A 20,723-nucleotide genomic window follows, 5' to 3' on the forward strand; every position below is an offset into this window, starting at 1 on the left:
TTCCTGTCTCGGTAGTTGAGCATGCAGGCTATTATGAGGCTGGGAGGAGCCTAGGCTTGAGGCTTGTGGGGTTAGCACACGATAGGCACGCTCTATTGCGAATTGCAGTGATAGTTTGGGGGCATCCAGTAAGGACATTAAGGTATGTTCCATAAAATCTTCCATTGAACCATCAATATTATCCTATGGAACGCCTATTAGTAGAAGATTATTGAGTCGTGATCAGTATTCCAGGTCATCATTCTTCTTGCTGATAGATAACACTTGTTTTGAGAGCGAGGTGACATGACCTCATCTTCGTTTGTTCCCACTCTAGTCTCCTCTTCTGAAACACGGGCATCAGTTTTCTCCACTCAGGTTTTTATTGAGCTGATTGTACCACTCATGTCATCTTCGGTTGTTCCCACTCTAGTCTTCACTTCTGTAACATGGGCATTGGTTTTCTCCATTTGTTTTTTTTTTAGCTGATTGTACCACTCATGTCATCTAACATAGTGTGTATGGCAGTAAACCCCTCCCGCATGTAGACCATCATGCGGTGGAGTTCACTGGGTTCACCCGGCTCCAACGCGCCACCAGCAGTGCCGTCCGCCTCATCCACAGTTTTGGGTGTAGCTTTGGCATACATGTTTATGCCTCTTTCTTGCTCCCTTAGTCATTTCGGTCTTGCAGGACAACTGAGGATGTGTGGTGGAGCAATGAGAGGAGAAAGAGGGTTGCAGAACACTGCTAATGTCGCCCACTACAATGTCCAGTGAACTCTGCAGCAGTGTTACAGAATGCAGGAGTTGCACAGAGGTGCAGGGGTAAGGATATAGATTCAGGGCTTTAATGTCTGGGGCCGGCTATGTCGTGGGCCGCAGCCAAAAGTCACAGTAACAGATAGCCAAGTCTTAAAAAGCACCCAAGGGGCAGAAGAATAGGCTTTGATGGGGGGGTCACAACATATCAGTGTGGCCTTCAATGGGGGAGGAGAGTGTCCCGCTGCCATCCCGTTGCCTAGCACAGCTTACTGCAGCGTCAGGATCACAGGTAGATGCAGGCAGTGCAGCGCAATCCACGCCCTGGAGCAGTAGAGATGGTGGCCTATCGCGCTACTGCACGATATTGCTAATCCACCCGGCCGGCACAAGACTAGCGCTGCCAATGGTTTGCAGGTTACAGCCGCGACCACACGACTCAACACAGGAACCGATCAAGTGGAACCAGAGCAGCAGGCAAGCCAGTCCAGGGCCAGCCTCCAGGAGGAGATAGTGCGGACAGCACACCTCCCACAGAGGGTGTGTCTCATGGAGCAGTGGAGTAGATGTCGGGAGCTTGCGGGAAATGGCGACGCAGTGTCCGCCAGGCCCAGGCAAAGAGCACTGCAAGAGAGGGGTGGGAAGCACAGGCCAGGTTAACCGTGCCAACGCACTCCCAGAACAACGGGGGCCCCGGATGCGGCCCAGAGGGTCCAACTGGGACCGCACTTTGCAGGTCAGTTATGTAGGCGTTCCACAGGAAGGGTGGCCCAGTTTTTCAGTACTGTGCACCCTGAAAGCACAGGATTCGGCCGTGTGAAAATGCCAGGCTGTGGAGCTTCACACTCAGTAGGACATCTTCAGTCACGCACAACAGCGCCCCCATGATATATGTTTTTGAAAAGAGTTCAGAGAAATATAATTAAACTTTTATTTTAAAACGTATACAGAATCATTAAACTAATTGCATTTTGAAAAAAGTGTTTACTTTAGGATTTACATTGAAAATGTCATTGCATTGGGAAACATATCACCAAGGACTTGAATGCCTGTTAAAGTAAAACGGTTCACAACGGCTGGGCTTCCGCGAACTAAGACGAGACGAGACAAGCGGAGACGCTGCGAGCGGTGAGCTGAATGGGTGGGTGACGAGAGAGGAGCCTCCATCAGCTCCAGCTTGGCAGCCCCTGTGCTGGATTGCCCTCGAGCCCAGGAGTAGAAGCGGTCTGCCGTGTCCGGCGCTGGTACAGTGCTGGTACGAGGTGAATCCCCAGGAAACTGCGGCAGAACTCGCAGGTAAGCACGGCAAGACATTAAATCAGTGCAAATATTAACCGCAACAAAAAGCAGCAAGTGACCACAGCACTGTGTACCTGTGGTCGTAACTATCAGCCACATAACCCAGACTTCATTCCTGGTTTCACCCCAGTCCCCAGAGCCGTAAAAATATGGAAGAAGCAGATAGTCGCTGCCTTCGAAGCTCGAAGAAAGGGGGCGGGGCTAACGCGCTAGAATCTACGAGAAAATCGAAAGGTCTGGTGCAACCCATTGAAATCCCAACCATGTTCAACGTGCGAACAGACAACAGTTACAACCGTATCAAACAAAATGACAATGCACGCAGAATACCTAATGCAACAAACTCACCAGACGTCATAGAAGAGGAGGCCCCGAAAGTGCCGGAACCTGCGAAAAAGACATCCAACAGAGAAGAACATATGCAGAGCGCCGCACCGCCGGGCACAGGTATGCTGTTATCACTACAGCCCCCCGGAGGGGAGGCGGGGCGAGACAGCGCTGATGCTCATGGAGGTAGCGCAATGGCGTGTGTTAAAGATGCCGAGAATGATTAAAAAGCAAGGCAGACGGAGATGACGGCCCCAGTTCAAGTGAGAGAGTCGGGAAATCGAGAGGAGGAGTCCCGAGGCGGTGAACAGGAGCTAGACGCCCAGAAAATAAATCAGGTCGACCAACGGCCGAGGCACGCCACACCTATAGTTGCAACCGTGAGCATCAGTGCTCAGGTGCACGCAGTCTACACAGAAGAAGAGGTGCGAAACCCAGCGGGAGCAACACAAATCGACAACATCATAATGGGAGATGAGCCCACGGAGCCCCTCCTATCAACGGCAGAAAATCATAAGAAGAGACCAAGAGAATCAAAGGAAAACACAACATGGAAGACAACCACGCGAAATAACATGAAACATCAGAAGAACAAAAAGGGACAATTGCGAACAAAAAATACTGTTAATCGTAAAAGCTTGCAAAGCAGCAAAGATGGACTATGTAAAAACACAGGCATCACAACAAAAAGAAAAACTTCAATGAAATTGCTGACAGACTTCTTTGAGAATCAGCTGCTAGCCAAATCCAAGAGATGCAGTGAACTATCTGATGCAGAAATACTAGCAGCAGTAAACGACATCATGCCACTAGCAAAACAGCGCAAAATGAAACACACAACAGGAAGTGGGCAAGATTATGAAGTAGCGACAGACGAACAAATGCCAGATATAGGGGATGAACCAACAGTAATCAGAGACAAGGCAAATGAGGAAAAGGCGGTAAAGAACAAAGAAACAGTCATAAGTCCCATGATAATAGTAAAAGCACAAATCACCACGCTCACTGAAGTAAGAGATGCTCACAAAACAAACAGAGAAGTGATAATGCCTGAGTATGTACCAACATTGAAGGAGGGACAGGGTGGATTACAAGAACTAGACAAGGAACTAGAGGTAGAGAAGAGGATACAACCTGATCATAAGGAAGCACTTGTGAGGATTATACCACAAGAAATATCTGCAATATCTCAGCCCATAACAATAGGGGGAAGCGAGATAGAAATAATGAATAGCCCGGTGCAAAAGAAAGTTACAACGAGCCCATACTCCAGACCCACATTAGGACCAAGTGCCTAGCAGGACATCGAGGAGCAAGAAGACCAAGTTAAGCAGCAGAAAATTAGAACAAAGCGTACAGATTTAGAGAACAAAGCATCACCATCGAGAACACAGAACCCTAGCGGTGGGCCTCAAACGCCAAGAAGAAGATATAGTGACTTTCCGCATGTGTACAGTAGGACCACTGCGTTTCAATCACCGAGCACTTCGCATGAGACCACGACAAAGAAAACGGATCTATTAAGTATTATGTCATCTATTACAATTGCACTAAACCCCTTTTGCAAACTGTATGAAACACTAAACGACACAGTAAAGGATCAACAGGTCACTTTAGCTATGGTTCTGACAAAAGTCCTCTTTCTGGAAGGATACATAACAGCCAATAAAAGCAGTCATGAAAATAAGGAAGATATTGATCAAACAATCAAATCTGATGGGCAAAATCATAGTGACAGGAATGGGGCGCTGCATGAAGCCAAAGACAAGGAAACCAAGCTGAAAGAAGCTGAAACTCAAACTGAAATGGTTATCGATCTAACGACGGAACAGAAGATAACTAAAAGTCTAGAAGTCAAGACTCAAATGAAAGACAAAATGGAAAAAAGGAGCATTAGCGATAAGCAGCCCAAAAGTAACACAAAGCACACACCAAAAGTGGTCCTAATATTGAACAAAACCCCCTCACCTAATGGACAACAAGAGGATGGTGTAGCAACAACATACAAAATGTTCGACAAAACAAACGCGAATAACGAAGTCAATACGGGAAACACAAGAACTCGTGTAGACAACAACAGGGATCCACCAATAGACAAGAATGACGAGGAGCATGTAGACACAGCGGCGAGAGTGAAAAATTTGAAGACAGCAATGGCAGCGCCAAAAGACATGAAATTGCAGAGAAATCGGCAAAACCAGATGTCAGACAAAGAAAATAAGAACTGCGGCAAGCAAGTAGCAGAAGAGTCGGTGGCGACAATAAACCAAGAAGGAACATCAGAGCCTGATGACACACTAATGAATTTTACCGTGTATACAGATGACGTCGAAAATCCACCTATAACGCCAGGATACACAGATCAATTGACAAAGACAAGTCATCGTTCAGTATTTGAGTCGTCTCCAAAAATAAAAAAAGTTCATAACAAGGCAGACAAGGAGCGAGACTTTGAAACCCTTGAAGAGAAACGAAATCGTTTGATCTACAAAATAGTGAGCGAAAAAAACCGGACATGAAAAAACAAAACTTTGTGAGCAATGAAAAAACAAAATCAGAACTGTACAATCAAAACAAAAGTAGTGATGAAGAAGTACATAAACATCTTGAGCAAACGCGAAAAAGAAGTGTGAGCCTAGAAGGGAAATTGGAATTCATACGCACACAGAACAAACCGCAGTATCAGCGACAAGAATCAAAAAGAGAACAACAAAGAGTCACTTATGAGAGAGGAACAACAACAAAAGCAAACAGTAATCATGATAAAAGGTGAAACCAACCAGAGAAAAGATCCATGGCAGCACAAGGCTCGACTGCCCGTAATATAAGGCAGGGGAGAAGAATAGATGAGGACATCGAAAATGTCAAAATAAACAATAAAAGGGAGTGCAGATGGATGATCAAAATAACACAAAGGAGTTGCAACAAAGAAGAGGTCATTCTAAATAGAAGAAAAATTTTGGCCATATTACATCAAATGTGCGACCTACGAAGCATAATATCAGAAGACATACAAATTGTGGAACCTTGGCATACCAGAAAGGGGGCAGCAGCAATATTATATCTCAACTCCAGCACGATATGCCGAATGATTGGAAACATCACAATGATTTCTATAACCATGGATATCACACAGAAGAAATCACAATAAATAAACATCAAGCAAATACAGAAGCACAGACGAACAAATCGGAAATCAAAAGAGAAAATAAGAAAATCGAATCAGGCAATAATATGTTCACCGACCAACAAAGAGTGGAGAACTTGCAAAAAGAACACAAAAGAACACAGGCCTATAAAGTGGCACAAAGTCGACGTATGAGGGATAACAGAATACAGAACAGGGAAAGCGAAATGAACAAACATGCCCCAAGGCAAAGTAGAACAAGCGAGCAAAACCATACGACAAAGGTACAAAGAAGTCAATCCGACGAGAAGGTGATGACAAGATCGGTGACACAAAGAGTAGACAAAAGTCCGACCACACAGAAAAAAGAAGCTCCACAGAACATCAAAACAGGACTATGGGGTTGGCTACCGAAAGCATTGTCTCGCCGACATAATAAATAGCCATTCTGGCAAGATAAGACGGCAACAAGCGACCAGAACAATGAGCGGGGCGAAACTGTAAAGTTATGCTCATGGAATACGAGAGGACATTCCCACTTAACCACACTAGGAGACCCCAATCTTGGAGAATTTGATATCATAAGTCTCCAAGAGACATGGCTGCAACAAACTCCAACGATGGAAGGCTATCAGATCATCCTGGCACCTGCAGCAAGGGGAATGAAAGGACGTCCAACCTCAGGGCTGATGATAGCATGCCGAAATGGATGTGGAGCATCAATGGAAACAATAATAACCTCCAACCAGTCAATCCTAGCAGTAATATTCGCCTGGAGAGAGGAAAGTAAACAAAAAGTGAAAAACACAAAAGTTGTTATAATTAATACTTATTGGAACCCAGCAACAACAAGTGCAAAAAAATGCAATGTGCGATGATGCAATAGAGGTAGCCATGCGCGAGCATCAAGTAACAACAATACTCGTGTGCAGAGACCTAAATGCCAGCTGTAAAACAACAAAAAAGGCAAGCAAAACTATAGCACAGCAAGCCGCGGAACAACGCAGCAAAGAATGGCTCAAATTCACCGGCATGCATGGACTTCACAATGTAGACGAGGCTTTCCCAGTAATAAATAGAACACCAACCTGCGAGCGTGCGCCTTTGGCAACCACGATCGATTACATCTTTGCATCACAATCACTACTGCATCACATCAAAGAGTTCAATGTGCGACGCACGTCTATGAGTGATCACAATATGTTGGTAACATCATGGCTTGCAGAGAACAACAAAAGCTGCCAAAAGTTGCAAGTCGAACCTAATGCACAAGGAACACGAATAAAAATAAGTGCAAATGAGATCATTAAAGCGACAGTAAAATACGAAGCAGACGCACTGACATCAACAGTGCCCGATATTGATTATCAACCTCTGCTAATTCCGCATATATGTCCGACAAAAAGAAGAGGACACATGATGAAAACTGATACAAAACATGCATATAATAAAGAACTTACTGCAAAAAAGACGTGAGTACAGAAAAGCGCTACGTAAAGCACTCCAAATGTCCATCAATGAAGTACCTGCAAATATCAGGAATATTAAATCAAGATACAAAGCATGGGTAAGAGCACATAGATATAAATTGTATCAAGCTGATGCGGAACAAATTACCAAGGCTCTTATTACAAACAACAGCAGAAATTTCTGGACTCTATTAAGAGATACAGAGCAAACCCTTGAGAGACAAATCTTGAATAACATTAGTCAACACGCGTGGGAAAAACACTTTGAAACAGTTTTCAAAGCAGAATTAACAGAAACCAGCATTGAGCCACAATCGAAAGCAATAAATTGGGTCAATGTAGAAAATAAAGAAGACATCCTGGATATAATCAAGAACTTAAAGAACTCCAGAGCACCTGGCCCAGACGGCATTACCAACGCCGAACTAAAAAAATATTCAAATGAATGGACCAGCTTCATAAGTGCCATATTTCGACGCTGCACAGAACTAAAGTCTATACCTGAATCATGGACAAAAGCCATAATAGTTCCGGTTTACAAAAAAGGGAACTTAACGGATCCAACGAATTTTCGACCTATTGCGTTATTGGACGTGATAGGTAAGGTATACGCAACGTTACTAATGAAAAGATTTCAAATATGGGCTGCATCAGCAAAATGCAACGATGAATATCAAGCTGGTTTAAAAAAAAATGCAGGAACCACGTGTAACATTCTGGAGTGAAACATTTTAAAAAGCAAAGCATTGCAACATAAACAGCGTCTTTTCGTAGTCTTCATTGACTTCACTCAAGCTTTCGATCGCATTGAAAGACCGCTCCTATGGAGAAAACTAAAAGAGTGGAATTGCCCTGAAGACATATTAGCCCCGATACAGGCTCTGCATCATGAAACCAAAATGCGAGTACGTCTCAGCCGAGAAGGGGACCTGTCAAACGAAGTCAAAAGCACCTGAGGAGTAAAGCAGGGATGCCCGTTGGCTTCAGCGCTGTTCATCACCTACATTGGCGATATTCAAGACATTGGGAAAACAATAAGGGTATTCCCGCCAAAAATCAGAGCCACAGAAATTGGCCATCTCCTATACGCGGATGATCTCACTTTTTTTGATCAAACACAAATAGGTCTGCAAAGGAAGTTAAGTGCCCTACAGCAATACGCAACAAGCAACCACCTGGAAATAAATATAAGCAAAACAAAAGTCATGATCTTTCAAAATCGTGAGAAAAAAAACATCAACTTCAGATGGCGGCTTGGCCATACCGAAATCGAGTCTGTCACCTCATTTAAATATCTTGGAGTATTCTTAGACAGCTCACGCCAAGAAAATACAATGCAAACGGAACTGTTCGGAAAGATAGACAAACTAGCGGCCCAAGCAAAAGCTATCGATGGAAAATTTGGGAAGTATTCACTTGTCCCAGTTTTAAATTTTTACAAAATGAAGGTCGTACCTACCGTGACATATGGGATGGAAGCGATACCCATGGTGTCAAAGCAAATATGGGCAAAACTGGAAGCCCGATTTTGGCGAAAGGTATTGAAATTACCCCAATCGACATCAGGGGTGGCCATACGCCGAGAACTCAGCTTGCAGTCTCTAAAATGCACAGTGGTGTGCAACACCATAATGCTTTTTAGGAAAAGCAGAATGGACACCAGCAATAAGATCTTCAACATGATCAAATGCGAAATGGATGCCAGAAATTGCCATATGCTAACAGCATGGCAAGAGGAAAACCTAGGTGTACTATGTGACATAGCATCGGATGAACAAGAACTGATTGAAAATCCATGCAAAGTCCTACAAAAAATTAAAGATGCAGACTGGGCAATGACGATCGACAACAAGATCGCAACTCACGGCTCACTTACCATATAACATATTGAAACGAAACGAGCTGCAAGGCTTCATAAACCAATTTCCAAAAAAAAGGCGCAAAATTTAATCTTACGAGCACGACTTAATATAATGAAAACAAACGAGATACTGCACATTAGAGGACAAACATCAACTAATGAATGTCGATTTTGCGATAATGCCAGCCACCCTGTTAAAGAAACGATAAGACATCTCCTCATGTCATGCCCAGCAACGAACCTCATCAGACAACAGTATCTGTCACACATGCCCGGCTTTAACATATTACATGAGGAAAATACATGGTGGTGCAGGCTGATCGGAGGTGATAAAATCACATGGCAAGTTGCAGTAGCAAAAATGTTACAATACATCGAGGAACAACTACTCAACAACAATGGGTGCCAGCAAGAACAAAGACAACCTTGACCTCAACATCTAGCAAACGAACCTTCAAATCTATGAACTGTACATAGACAACGACAAATTGACCAGACAAACAATCTTATGAAATGATGAGAAAATCCGTATTGTAAAAATCTTATGTGATTAAACAATAAAAAAAAAAAAAATGTCAAAAATATTGTGGAAAGGTTAAACAACTGTTAGCATTACGTAGGGGATCCTCTTTTAAGGTAGAAGAGAAGTGGATTTGTACCAATTTAGCCTGATTGGTATATCTCAGAAGCACCTGAAGATGTATTACAGTGTTGCATCAAAACCTTTAGACTTGTATAATTTGAATATTGGCGTGAAGAGTGCACCGCTGTACTATTTTGTTCCAAAGTGGAACAAGACCACGGCTACTGTGGCTTGGACATAGTGTGGGAATGAAAGAAACAAGAAGATGTTTTGTCCTAGCACGTTGTCTCTGTTAGCTACTTGTTATAAAAGATGAGCTTAGGTCAATTAAAAGAATATGGTTGTACCATGTAAGCCACAGCAGGAGTCATTGATCACTGAAAGCCGAACAAAACATGGACTATGGACTTTAGCTGTGGGCCAGGGCCTAGATTATGAGGACAGAGACTCTGAGTCCTGGGTTCTGGGGAAGACCCTACAGTAATAATCTCTATATTTGTTGAATTCATTAGTATTTTGGTAATGCATTCACAGTAGCAGTAATTAACCTCAGAGTGCCCACATACCAGTCTGAATAAAAAGTGTGCAGCAGTGATAAACAGTAACTCCTAAATTAAGTACCATCTTGGTCAGTGACGTTGGATAAACCTTAAAGGGCAATGTGCAGAGAAAGAACATTTTAGCTCTGGTTAGGGACAGCCTCTCTGTCTACACATGGAGACATGTGCAGATACATGACTACGGGACCATTATAATTCGGCAAATGATGACACTGCAGTAAATGTATAGGTGAATCTGCACACAAGGGCCCACACCATGGCTAGTCCCCAGTTTTCTGAAATATACCCTTAAAGCATTCTTGGGTATCCATGCCGGCTCCATTAAACATTAAATAGGTTGAGAGAAAAGCAGGCCTTTAATATACTTTACGCTGATCCCGTTGATTTAAGCTGGTTTTGCATTGAGCAGGCAACCATTATAAGTGCTGACTCCAGTCTCAATGCTGCCAGAAACGTACCGTTTGGGAGACTAATCGCTCATTTCCAAAATTGGGGCTCAGACTGCTCTATTGCTTTGTATTTTACAGTGCCTTTGCCTACAAAATATGCACATGGATTGTGACATCCTATCAACATTAATCGCAGCACACAAAGCTGTAGCCACCATGTGTGCAATATCCCATTAAAGTGCCCACAGCTGCCACTTGACGTTTTGCTATTTGTATTCCAATATGCAGTTTCCATGACAGTTTCCCAGATACACTGACCGCTATATATAGGCACAATTGCTTACTTCCTTTTTACCAATGATACCAGGAACAACACCTTTTTTAGTTTTACTACCTCTGCAAGGACCATTTAATTTGTATTAGTACAATTTATAGGCAAACGTTTCAGAAGGAACATCTGTAAAGGTTTTTCAAGTTCCCTTTGCATTTCAAACAGGGTTTGGTTAGGTATAACTGTACTGTCTCCATATAACGGGGCATTCAAAGTATGTTGCATAATCTTGGTGCAAATCAGAAGTTCTAAACAGTTATGGTGCATGGTATTAATTCACACACATTCTTCTGTCCATTTCTGGTTCATATTCGTTAAGTCCAAGTCCCAATCTATATCATTGTGAATGGGGTCCATCTCCCAAAGTGCGGCTCTATTCAGATCCACACCAAACCTATTGAAATGTCTTTCTCAACTCTCATGCTGGACTTCCTTTGCATCTTGTACTCATGATGGCCCTGAATCATGCTATTCCCATCTTCATCTTGTATCCTGGCTTGCAACATTATGTGTTACTACTGACTTCTGCAATTGTATTTGCTCTCCACTCTTGCTTCTCCACTCTTTTTGACTGCTTACTCTCTGTTCTCTCCTCCTTTCCCTTCTCCCTTGTCCTATCTCCTCCCCTTACTTTCTTCTATGCACTTACTCTATCAGAATTGTCCCTGGACCTAATATGATAGCAACCTCGTCTGTTTCCTCCACCCTCCCATTACTGTTATTTCCTCCCCACCACCCCTCCAGCACTATCTGAAATGTCATCAGGCCTAGTATGATAGTCGCTTGTTTTGTTCCTGCCCTCCCTTTCTGCACCCCTCTCCCTCACCTTTTGTTTTTCTCCGGCTCTACCAGAAATGTCGTCAGGCCTAGTACGATAGTTAATTTCACATCCTTACTGTTCATGGCCTGTAAGAATGTGGTTGTATTTTCCCTTGTTCCCTCCCTTGCATTGAAGCGCTTTGAAACACATTGTCTATAGGTGCTATATAAATAATCATATCATATCATCAAAGACTTATCACCATTGGTGAATGCTACCGAGTACAGTTTACTCTAGGTGCAAGAACATTCATTGATTTTTGTTCTTCTTTAGAGAAGCCTGCCTATCTGCTAGCATTTCAGGCAGGGTCTCTTAGAGCAGCAAGAAGCAAAGAAACGGAAGGCTTGGGTACTCCTCATCCAGATAAATAGAAATCCCCAAAACTAATCTTGCTCCCACGTTTTGGAATAGCCTGATGCTCTGTCTTTGTCTTGATCCATCTCTGATATTTCGGTGCTCAAAGCACTGAACACTACTTTGTTTGATCGGTTTCAGATAATTTCAAGTTTATTTTGGAAATATTCCTTCCATAAAGCCATCAAAACAATTAAACAAAACAATTCATACAGAATTCACACAGCCATCAGATAATCATCAAGATCTAGCATATAATACCATCAAATAATAAAATAATACGATATATAATCATATTGGGGAAGAAATATGATTAGGTAATATATAGATCATCAAATAGATCATTTGTTGATCTTTTCCATAGGGCTGTTCGAAACTAGTGCTCCAAATTCCAGCAAGCACACTGATCATTACCTTGCATTAGATAAAAATGGGCAGACCTACTTGATTACGATACATCACTTTTAGTAGCAGAATTAAACATGTCCTACAAGGTCCATTATAAAAATGGCAAACATAAGAAAATGCATATTACTTTCAACAAACAAATGATCACAACTACACAAAGTAAAACTGTCAATATCCATATAACTCTATCAGAGGCAAGAGGCAGTTGATTTAATCTTGATGTTGTTATCAAGCTCTTAACTACAGGTTTAGAGAGACTAGACAAATAATCACTGCCGCCAGATAGGGTCATAAATGGAAGAAATACCCATACAGTAGATTTCTTGGCAGCAGATTTGAATAGTTCCTGCTTTTGCAAAGGAATATTTGCAGTTTCATCTAATGTGTCTGTGTCTCAACCTATTTAAGCCATCTGCTCTTCTAATATATATCCATTGCAATCAAGCCACAACAAATTAGTCTTGATAACACTGTCTTTTGATTGCTAAAAACGGGGCGCCACAACAGAATTGGTGCTATTGATAAATTAACAGAAATTTGTAACATATTAAGCTGTAGATACAATTATTTGTTTGCAGCCATTTGTAGGACACACAGCCCAGGGTTCTAAAATGTCAGTTCAACTTGTATTAACCATGCACAGAGGATTCACTTCAAAAGCCGGCAGCATATCTTGCAAAATCCTTTTGACTGAGCCTCAAAAACCTTGATTGCCGGTTGAATCATTTTACCCCCCAAATTGGCCCAGTATCTTAAAATACTCAAATTAGCTTGGCTCATCAAGATAGCAATTTTATTAAAATGTACGTTTAACAATCCCTACCACTAAAACAGCATCATCTGCTTAAATTAAAAGAGGTGTTGGCCTACCCAGGAAATGGGAAACATCAACAGTCAATTTAAGAAGGCAACTTTCTAGTCCGTTAACATATAAATTAAAAAGTAACAGGGTAATAACAGAGCAGTCTTCAACTCCCTGCATAATGGGGAACGTGGACTTAGTTTCTCCCCTAATGCTACACCTTACAAATGCTTTGTTATTTTAATACAACCCCACTATAATACATAACAATGAAAGGTCAACAAACATTTCAATTGAAACTTCCCAAAGTTGTGAAGTCATTTGTTTTTCATGTTCTATCTTCCGTGCGAAGTAAATCACTTTCATTTTTCTAGACTCCGATTGGCTTATTTTTAATTTGGTTGTTTTGGCTTTGGCTTTTAGGGTGCATACAATCAAAAGATCTCACACAAAGTTTGTCCTTCACAAGAAATTCTAAGATAAGAAAATAAAAACTACTGATCCCTTGCAGTACCTGCCGATGGTTGAAGGCTTTTCCAAATATTGTAAGCACACACCAGTAAGGACAGATGTCTAGCCTTACAAATACTTAGTTTCATTGGCTGGCTTGGCACTTGCATTCTGACTTGGAATGGCCTGAAAAATGGCCACCTTCATTGCATGTCTACATGTTGTGATGAATCTGCTAAAGTTGTCCCTGTTTCCCTAGGGGGAGCCCCTTGTCGTGTGTCCGGGGCAGTGCGGCCACTGTCCAAGAGTCCCCCTGGGGTTGGTGAAATGGGGGAAGATCACATGGGGAGGGATCCCGCTATGGGATTAGGGACAACTGCCAGGAGGGAACATGGTATCCCCCTTTCCACTCAAGGTATGACACCAACCCCTTAATTTCCCAATCCCATATGGCATACTGTCATATAAAACCAGAATATCCAGTCTGGTTTGACAACAAGGCTCATTCATACCCTTATAGTAGAATGACTGAGTCAAAGAAGAGCACTAGAGCAAAGCAGAGCACTGAAGCCAGGAAACCAGAGACCCGCTCTAGTAGTTGTAAGAATCTGATCGGTGGCGGGATGTTTAAAAAATAAAACAAGCATCAAGAAACATGGAGAACCAATACCATCGATGCAGGTCGGGAAAGCGAGAAGAAGCAAGTTGCAGAGCAAGGAAACTCCTGGAGGCACCATCACGAGAGGCTCAGAAGCTGGAGGTTTGCAGCATAGAGGCCAAGAGCAGAGGAACCTGTGGAACGAAGGCAGAGGCTTTGCAGTTACCAGAGAGCAGACGAGACGCCTGCATGAGGAGGAAACGAGCTGCTGGGAGAATTGCAGACTGCGGAGAATGCCAAAACAGCCAGGAGAAATTGGTGACCTCAGAAAGGGGAGTTGGGATGCTGGGGAGCTTCATGGTATATATACCATATACCATTAAAGAACTATTATATGAACTGGGTGAACACGAGCAGGCTTGCTTGGACGCCAAAGCAATTGTTGAATATACCCTTGAAGAAAAATTATATGAACTGGGTGAACCTGAGCAGAGGAGCTGGTACGCCAAGGTAATTGTTGAATATACCATTGAAGGAAAATTACATGAACTGGGTGAACCTGAGCAGGGGAGCTGGGATGTCAAGTCATTTGTTGAATGAAGCAAGTGAAAATAGATTGAGGACCAAATGTTTGGCTAAAGAAAATACAAAAGCCTGGAACTGTTACACATTGAGAAAGTCCTGGCAGGGGAGTAAACCAGACACACTGATTGCAAGTCTGGGACCTGCACCCAAATACAAAGTGAACCAGTTAAGAAAATCCTGGCAGGAGAGTACACCAGGCAAACTGATTGCGAGTCGGGACCCACACCAACCTGTGTTAAGACAAGTGTTTGGAAGCGAAGGAGGAGAGTGTACCAGACTGACAGAGGAGGGTCTCATGCTTGCCAAGAGTCTGCATATAAACTGATGAGATCAAGAGGAGAGAGCCATCCTCTTAAGGGTGTGAAATCAAGGGGAAGGGAGTCATTCCTCCTGGAGTTGGAACTTAAACATTATGACTAGGGGAAGGGAGGCCGTCACCTAGTGACTGGAAATTGTGGACTGTGACCAGCGCAAGGGAGTCATTCCCCTAGGAATACGAAATTGTGTTTTACCAAGAGAGGAAAGGCAACCTCTTGCTACTGTGAACAATGCAACCAGGGGAAGGGAGACATTCCCTCTAGTATCATTGGAGAACTTTGAGGAGCCAAGAGAAGTAACTTCTTGCCTTTGTAAATTGTGAACATGAGAGAGAGGTCAAGGGAAGAACCAAACCCTTGGAAACTGTGAACTGTGAAGAGCCTGAGAAAATCAGGGGAAGGGAATCATCTCCTGAGACATGGGGAACTTTGGTTGTTTATTTCCTTTTGTACCTTTTCGAACTTTATGTTGGCACTTTGAAAAAGAGCAGCAGAGGACCAGCCGAAAGAATATTTCACTTCTGACTTCATCTTAAGTTTAGTGTGTTAGGGTCAGGTTAGGATTTGGACACAGGACGGAGAACTTTACTTTGGACAGTCCGACACAGACATCCTTTAGGTTCATTGAGGCAGGCAGACCCCTCTTATGTTTAGGGCGAGATACGACTTTCTCCAACTTTTTTTTACTTTAATAAAAGTCTTTACCAGCCACCATAATGCCCTTGTGTCTGAGGTTTACTCCTGGTTCCTTACAATATGCAGTGTTTGATCTTCAGCCCTGCCATCAGATACTACTTCTATAATTAACGTCTATTGATGCATAATTGAGCAGCTGGACTTTTCTGTCAGTTCTCAGGGGTACTCAGCAAATGCATGTGCCAGAGAGCGACTATGTTAACATTAAACCAGTCCTCTGGCAGTAGGCCTTTCACCGCAACGATAGCGGCTTCAACAATGTACTGTCACAAAATCATGCCCCCCTTGTTCGCTATTAGATGGTTAGTGGCACACTGTCGGCCACATTACGAGAGAATCAGGATATGAGTGGGTGGAAAACAAGTTGTCTCTATAGTAAGAGCTTGTTGTTGCGGTTTTGTAGAAAAGTACCTAACTAGAGTGATTGCCCAACTCGGTGACACCCATTTTATAGATTTCAGAATAAAAAATGCACCGACAGGATTCAAACCTTAAGCTTTGTTGTGTAAACAAATCTCAGGAGCAGCCAACACATACTCTGAATCATTTTGCCCACTGTCACTGGAATGCCCAGAAACCTGCTTTGCACCCACAGAGATACTCGACTCTAAATGAAAAGCCCCAAATGAAATTACAGAGGTTTTTAACATTCTTGAAAAATAATACATCCATAAACGCTACACTCATCTGCTTGAGTGAAGGCCCTGTAAGCAGAAAAGAAAGCGGCCTTGCTTTAGAAAGTCCTGTAACGTCAAAGCTGGGGTCAAAGCTGATTTTCTTTGTTAAATGTTGCAAGTTATCACATAATTTCTTGTTTTTCTTTGATATTCAGCAAGCAATAAAGTATTGCAAGAAAGTTGTTATGGAAACCCGAAATACCATTTTTCACTATCGGATTCTACTGAAGGTCTTTCCACAAAGTGCTTAAAGAATGCACAACTAAAATCTAAAAAGTTAGAAGGAAGAAAAACTCCATAAGTTTGAATGCTGTACAAGGAGAAAAAGGGATAACAAGGAATTGTTTACTCCTTCATTTCATAAGTATGTGAGAAATACTTGTACTTTTTCTCTCTTGATGATCCACTGTAAACACGGTGGTGAAACACATGTGGAGAGATTGTTACTTTATGAAATTGGAAACATAACTGTTCCCAATTGAAAAGTTATGAAATTGAGAGACCACTTCAAAAAAAGATTGTTATTCACCACCCTACTCTTGAATCAGAGTGATTTATATAGAAGGAACTGGCGCAACTTGAATGTCCCTAATGTAACAGTGTTTTTCCCACTGTTTAGTAGACCTGTTTTGAGATGAACCCTTATCTTTTCATTTTGTTTTGTAATGATCATATTATACATGGACTCTTTTACTCTTTAGAGCAAGCTCCCTCTATCCTTAGCGGCTGTGAGCATTAGAATACTTTGACATTATACCTATTCATTTGAAGTGCATAAGGTATTTGGATTTTGTCTGTCATTCCTTTCTATCACATTGCAGACTGTTGTCATTAGCAGATGCGCTCTTCCAGTGATCCAGATGGTCGTCTCTCAAAGCGTTTTCAAGTCCACGTGGATTTGAAGATGAATCCTCGGGATACCTTAGGAACGATGGCTGGATGTCGCTGTCATTGTGCTGATATCCATTATAGCTAATAGAAAAATCCAATTCACTATGGTTGGTAAATTGATCAGTAAGTTCTCGGAAATATTTTTTCATTTTCACCTGGGAAGGAAGCAAAAAAACGTTATGAGAACATGTGCTTTTAGTGATGCTAGTTAAAGTGCACTGTTGTTCTTGTGTTAGTTAATTACATAACGTTAGAATTAATATGCTGCTAACATGTGGTATGTCACTTCAACAGTACATAAAGGTGGTCACCAAGGACTGCAGGATGCTGATAAAATGATGCTCAATGTCCCAGATCCACCAGCAAAGATGATCAAATACAAGATGATGCTCTTAATAAGAGAAGAGTTCATGTCGATGTGCAAGCTCATATTTACCATGTTTCCATATTTTTGTAAATATAGCACGTCATTCCATATTCCTCATCTTGCTGTCCAGTCATTTGGTCGACTACAAACCAAATGGTCGAATTTTTTTATTTTTATTTATATATGTGTTTTGTGGGTTTTCGTGTAGAAAAAAAAAGAGGGTTGAGGGGGGCACCCCCCCAAAAAAAACCAAAAAAGGGGTAAAAAAAAAAAAAAGAAAAAAATTCGACCATTTGGTTTTCGACCAAATTGATTCGACCAGTTGTCCAGTCGACCAATTGTTTTCGACCAAATGACTGGCAACCCCTCATCTTGTGTAGTGGCATTATGAAGGAAAGAAAATACAATGCAATTGACATTTGTCTCCAGTTCACAGTAATTAAATGTAAGCAAAAAGTACATTGTCCATGTTTCCTGATGCACCCAAGTCATGGGAATAAAGTGTGTGCCATTAAGATAGAAATTGGAAATTGTATTGCCAAATTGATGCCATGATAAATGAAAAGAGCTCAAATAGAACTTGAGATCAGAGCATTCAAAATAAATCGCAACAGAATTGTTGTTCCATTTTGGTTATTACATCAACATATTATTATTAAATTAATAATGATTATTATTAATTAACATATTGTGTTCATTATTACTAGTTAAAAGAATAGCTTTAATTGTATATTTCCCTCTTTATTGTGACAGAAGTTCCTACCACCCATAGGTAAATTGCAAACTGAGTTTGAACTCAAAATATCTGTTTTTGAACAAATGTTAGCTTTTTAGAAAACATTGTTTTTTTTATTTGATTTGGCTGAAAAATTCAACCTTTCAATACAAAATTAATGTACTTCATTAAAACATAATGTTCAGCTAGTTAATCACAATTCTCATAACCTACTCTAAACATACATTCATTTAGATCCATGATAAAAAATGTGCAAAACGTAAAAATCTAAAAATAAACAGCAAAGAATAAATGTAAAAGTGTAGAAATAAAGAAAATAAAATGCTCAAGGTGCAGTCAATTAGCAATTGTTTAGCATATAGATCAAGGTACTTTGGGCAGATCTCAACTTAACATGTCATGTAGTTTAACACACGATTTGATCAGTTTGCTTTTATCTCTCACTTTTTTGCTCATCATTTTCTAGTTTTAGTTCATTTAGGAAGTTTACAGTCGCATAGACTATTGATTTTGAATGCACATGAAAAATAAACTTCCATAAATCTTTCGCCTCCATGTGTAATCGGTGTTTGAAGAGGTTTTTGAAGTGTTTAAGTCTTAAGCAAACCAATTCCGTACAATCAGTGATCAGATGTTCTAGTGATTCCTCATGCTTGTTACAGAATCGACATAAGCTACATTCTACAACATCAGGAAACCATTTGGATGTAACTTCTCTGGTTTTCCATTGGTTTAACCTCAAGCGCAGTAGTTCTGCTCGATGCGAGACACTTGGTGACTTTAAGGGATACTCTACAGGAAAGCCAAGGGATTTTAAGGCAAAAGGATTCTGTCTAAAGCATTTATAGACTTGGCATTGTTCTCTGGTCCTTATCCAATCCGTTTCCCAAATCATTTGCTTTGCGTTGTCAGGATTTTGTAACAAAAGCTCATCCCTTACGTCTGCTTCTTGCATGAAATCCTGCGCTTGGGCTGTCCAATGCTCAGCAAAACTATCATTGATCCTTTCACATAGTTTGCTACATGCTTTACCAACCCATTCTTATGATCTTCCAGGGCGCATTTTCTATATAGCATATATATTCTCCATTTGTAGGTGGCTTGCATTGATATAAGCCCTAATTCATGCCTTATAAGGGCTATGGGTGTGGATCTCGGGAGTTTCAAGAGACTTTTCCAGTACGCCCCTTCTTTCTTATCCCAATAGTTGTGTATTTTACATATTCTTGTCTCTGACCCATATAGTTGTATTGGGAGGGCCTTTTGCTTATAATATGTCAGCAGAGGAGCGATGGTGAATTTACAATACTTGCCGCTGATGATTCTTGATTGGGAGATTAGACTATTCCATTTCATCATTGCGGTGGTATCATATGGGGTGTCCTTTGGGTTGTTATTAATATTCACTCCTAAATAGATAAATTCACACACTGATTCAAGCTGCTGGTTATCTAAAACCCACCTATGTTCTTTGTTTCTTTGCCGTAAGTTTCCAAATTGAATCACTTTCGTTTTTTTGATGTTTATGATCATACCATTGGATTTGGCATATTTCTTCAATACTTTGAGCATATTGCGTAACCCCATCGGTGTCTTGGATAGCAAAAAGAGGTAATCGGCATACAAGAGCCATTTTATCTCATGCTAGCCTAGTTTTGGGGAGTCAGTTATGGTGTTAAGGAACTCTTTACCCATATCAGAAATTAAAAAATTAAAGATTGCTGAGGCTAGTATACATCCTTGCTTGAGACCTCTCGATGTATCAATGGGGTCAGTCAGCAATCCATCGCTGTTTAATCTTATCTGTAGTGAGGTACCCTGATGAAGCTCAATGATCCACTTCAGGATGTTCCAGGGGCAATTGTTTCTCATAAGCTTCACCACGAGTAGCTCCCTCAAGATAGAATCAAACGCAGTTTTGAAATCGATTAATGCAATATACAATGGTAAGTTCTTGCTTGCTTGCTTTGCGATAATGGCATTTGTCGTAAGTAAATTAATACCTGTTCCTAGACCTTTAAGGAAACCTGTCTGCCAAGGGTCCCTCAAGTTCTCCCTGTCTAGCCAGTTGTTAAATTCACGCAAGAAGAGGCGTGCAAATATTTTCCCTGGACAGTCCAGAAGGGCTATTGGCCTATAAGATACTGGATCGAGTCTGTCTCCTTTCTTAAACAGCTGAATTAATATAGATTTTTTCCATGATGCTGGAAGTTGCCCGGTGCGCATTACTTCCGCAAATATTTTCATCAGTATTAGAGAACACACTTCTATCTCTTCTTTGATGGTTTTATTGTCAAGCCCATCCGGGCCCGGAGCGCTTGAGGAGCTTATTTTTG

The 20,723-nt window shown here is 41.5% G+C and overlaps 1 protein-coding gene across 1 annotated transcript in view; it reads right to left on the reverse strand.

The window, feature by feature from the left end:
* Positions 1-11,863: 11,863 nt before the first annotated feature.
* LOC138468137 (spermatogenesis-associated protein 7-like) overlaps positions 11,864-20,723 on the reverse strand; it is a 1,832,011-nt gene continuing 1,823,151 nt past the window's right edge. The window contains exon 11 of the mRNA XM_069608567.1: positions 11,864-17,439. Within this exon, the coding sequence (XP_069464668.1) occupies positions 17,191-17,439 (249 nt within the window). The 3' untranslated portion in view covers positions 11,864-17,190. The remainder of the gene's footprint in view (positions 17,440-20,723) is intronic.

The sequence above is a fragment of the Ambystoma mexicanum genome, chromosome 4q (assembly GCF_040938575.1).
Source record: "Ambystoma mexicanum isolate Mex_15411 chromosome 4q, UKY_AmexF1_1, whole genome shotgun sequence".
In the NCBI taxonomy this organism is placed as follows: Eukaryota; Metazoa; Chordata; class Amphibia; order Caudata; family Ambystomatidae; genus Ambystoma; species Ambystoma mexicanum.